The following is a 1,911-nucleotide window of genomic DNA, read 5'->3' on the forward strand; positions in this document are numbered from 1 at the left end:
CGCAGGGCCGGGTGTGCCCCGCCGGGCTGTGACCCGGGGCTGTCCATCGCGTAGTCGGGAGCCCCGTGCGTGGCGGAGAGCCCACGGGCGCACGGAGACGCATCCGCTGGGGTGCTTGGAATAGGAGCGCTGCAGGGCGCCGGGGAGGACGGGAAGAGACAGATGTGACGCCCGGGTTCAGCACCACGCAGGGCGGACAGCTCCCAGTGACAGCCTAAGCAGAGCAAGGCGGCCGGGTCCATCCAGGAGCAGCGCAGGGCCCGGGGTTCCCTCCGGAGACAGAGCAGGGCAGGCTGGGGTCCTCTCTGGAGGCAGGGCAGGGCAGGCTGGGGTCACCTCCAGAGACAGGGCAGGGCAGGCTGGGGTCCTCTCTGGAGGCAGGGCAGGGCAGGCTGGGGTCCCCTCCAGAGACAGGGCAGGGCTGGCCGCAGCCCCTGAGCATGCCCCTGTCCCCCACCCCACCCCATGCGCAGGATCCTGCTGACCGTGGTGGTGATCTTCCGGATCCTCATCGTGGCCATCGTGGGGGAGACGGTGTATGATGACGAGCAGACCATGTTCGTGTGCAACACCCTGCAGCCGGGCTGCAACCAGGCCTGCTACGATCGCGCCTTCCCCATCTCTCACATCCGCTACTGGGTGTTCCAGATCATCATGGTGTGCACGCCCAGCCTCTGCTTCATCACCTACTCCGTGCACCAGTCGGCCAAGCAGCGTGAGCGCCGATACTCCACCGTCTTCCTGGCCTTGGACAGGGACCCGCCGGAGGCTATGGGGGGCCCAGGGGGCACAGGCCCCGGGGGCGGCGGGGCTGGCAAGCGGGAAGACAAGAAGCTACAGAACGCCATCGTCAACGGGGTGCTGCAGAACACAGAGCCGGTGGGCAAGGAGGGAGAGCCCGACTGCCTGGAGGTGAAGGAGCTGAGCCCGCACCCGTCCGGGCTGCGCACGGCCGCACGCTCCAAGCTGCGGCGCCAGGAGGGCATCTCCCGCTTCTACATCATCCAGGTGGTGTTCCGCAACGCGCTGGAGATCGGCTTCCTGGTGGGCCAGTACTTCCTGTACGGCTTCAGCGTGCCCGGCCTGTACGAGTGCAGCCGCTACCCCTGCATCAAGGAGGTGGAGTGCTATGTGTCGCGCCCCACCGAGAAGACCGTCTTCCTGGTCTTCATGTTCGCCGTCAGCGGCATCTGCGTCGTGCTCAACCTGGCCGAACTCAACCACCTGGGCTGGCGCAAGATCAAGCTGGCCGTGCGCGGCGCCCAGGCCAAGAGAAAGTCAGTCTACGAGATCCGCAACAAGGACCTGCCCCGGGTCAGCGTCCCCAACTTCGGCAGGACTCAGTCCAGTGACTCGGCCTACGTGTAGAGGGCAGGTTTGGGGGGGTGATGGCAGCCCCCAATCCCATTGTCCTCATGGGACTCTTCCCCAGCCAGGCCCCAAGGGAGAAGAACCGACGGGCTGGGAGAAGACCTTGGATGGACGGAAGCAAGAAGGGGGACATCAGGATGGGCAGCGTGTGTGGCACCGCTGGAGAGATGGGACAGGCGCTGGACCCCGGGTCCTCTTCTGGGCAGGTTCTTCCTCACCCCGGGGCCAGCCGGGGGGCTGCTCACTACTAGGCTGGATTCGGGCCATGGAGCCCCGGGCTCTGTCGAGTGGTGTGGAGTCCAGCCCTTCATCCATAGAGATGTTTTGACCTACCCTGGATCCTCGAATGCTGCACGACAAACATCTTGGAGGGTCCTTGGTGTAACCCCTTCCCCCTCCCCACCACCCCTCCCCATCCGCATGCCCCTCTTCCTCAACCCCAGATAGCATGCCAGCTTTTTGTTCTGAATCTGGCCTTACCGTACGGTTGATCTGCAGGCTAGAGGTAACGACTGTGGGGTACAAAAACAAAGACTTGGC

General features: G+C 65.1%; 1 protein-coding gene across 1 annotated transcript; it reads left to right on the forward strand.

Annotated features, from left to right (window-relative positions):
• Positions 1–465: 465 nt before the first annotated feature.
• Positions 466–1,368, forward strand: Gjd2 (gap junction protein, delta 2, 36kDa). The gene has a single exon (XM_013010019.1). The coding sequence runs from the start codon at positions 466–468 to the stop codon at positions 1,366–1,368; it is 903 nt and encodes a 300-aa protein (XP_012865473.1).
• The last annotated feature ends 543 nt before the right edge of the window (positions 1,369–1,911 follow it).

The sequence above is a fragment of the Dipodomys ordii genome, unplaced genomic scaffold (genome assembly GCF_000151885.1).
Source record: "Dipodomys ordii isolate 6190 unplaced genomic scaffold, Dord_2.0 Scaffold11, whole genome shotgun sequence".
Classification (NCBI taxonomy): Eukaryota; Metazoa; Chordata; class Mammalia; order Rodentia; family Heteromyidae; genus Dipodomys; species Dipodomys ordii.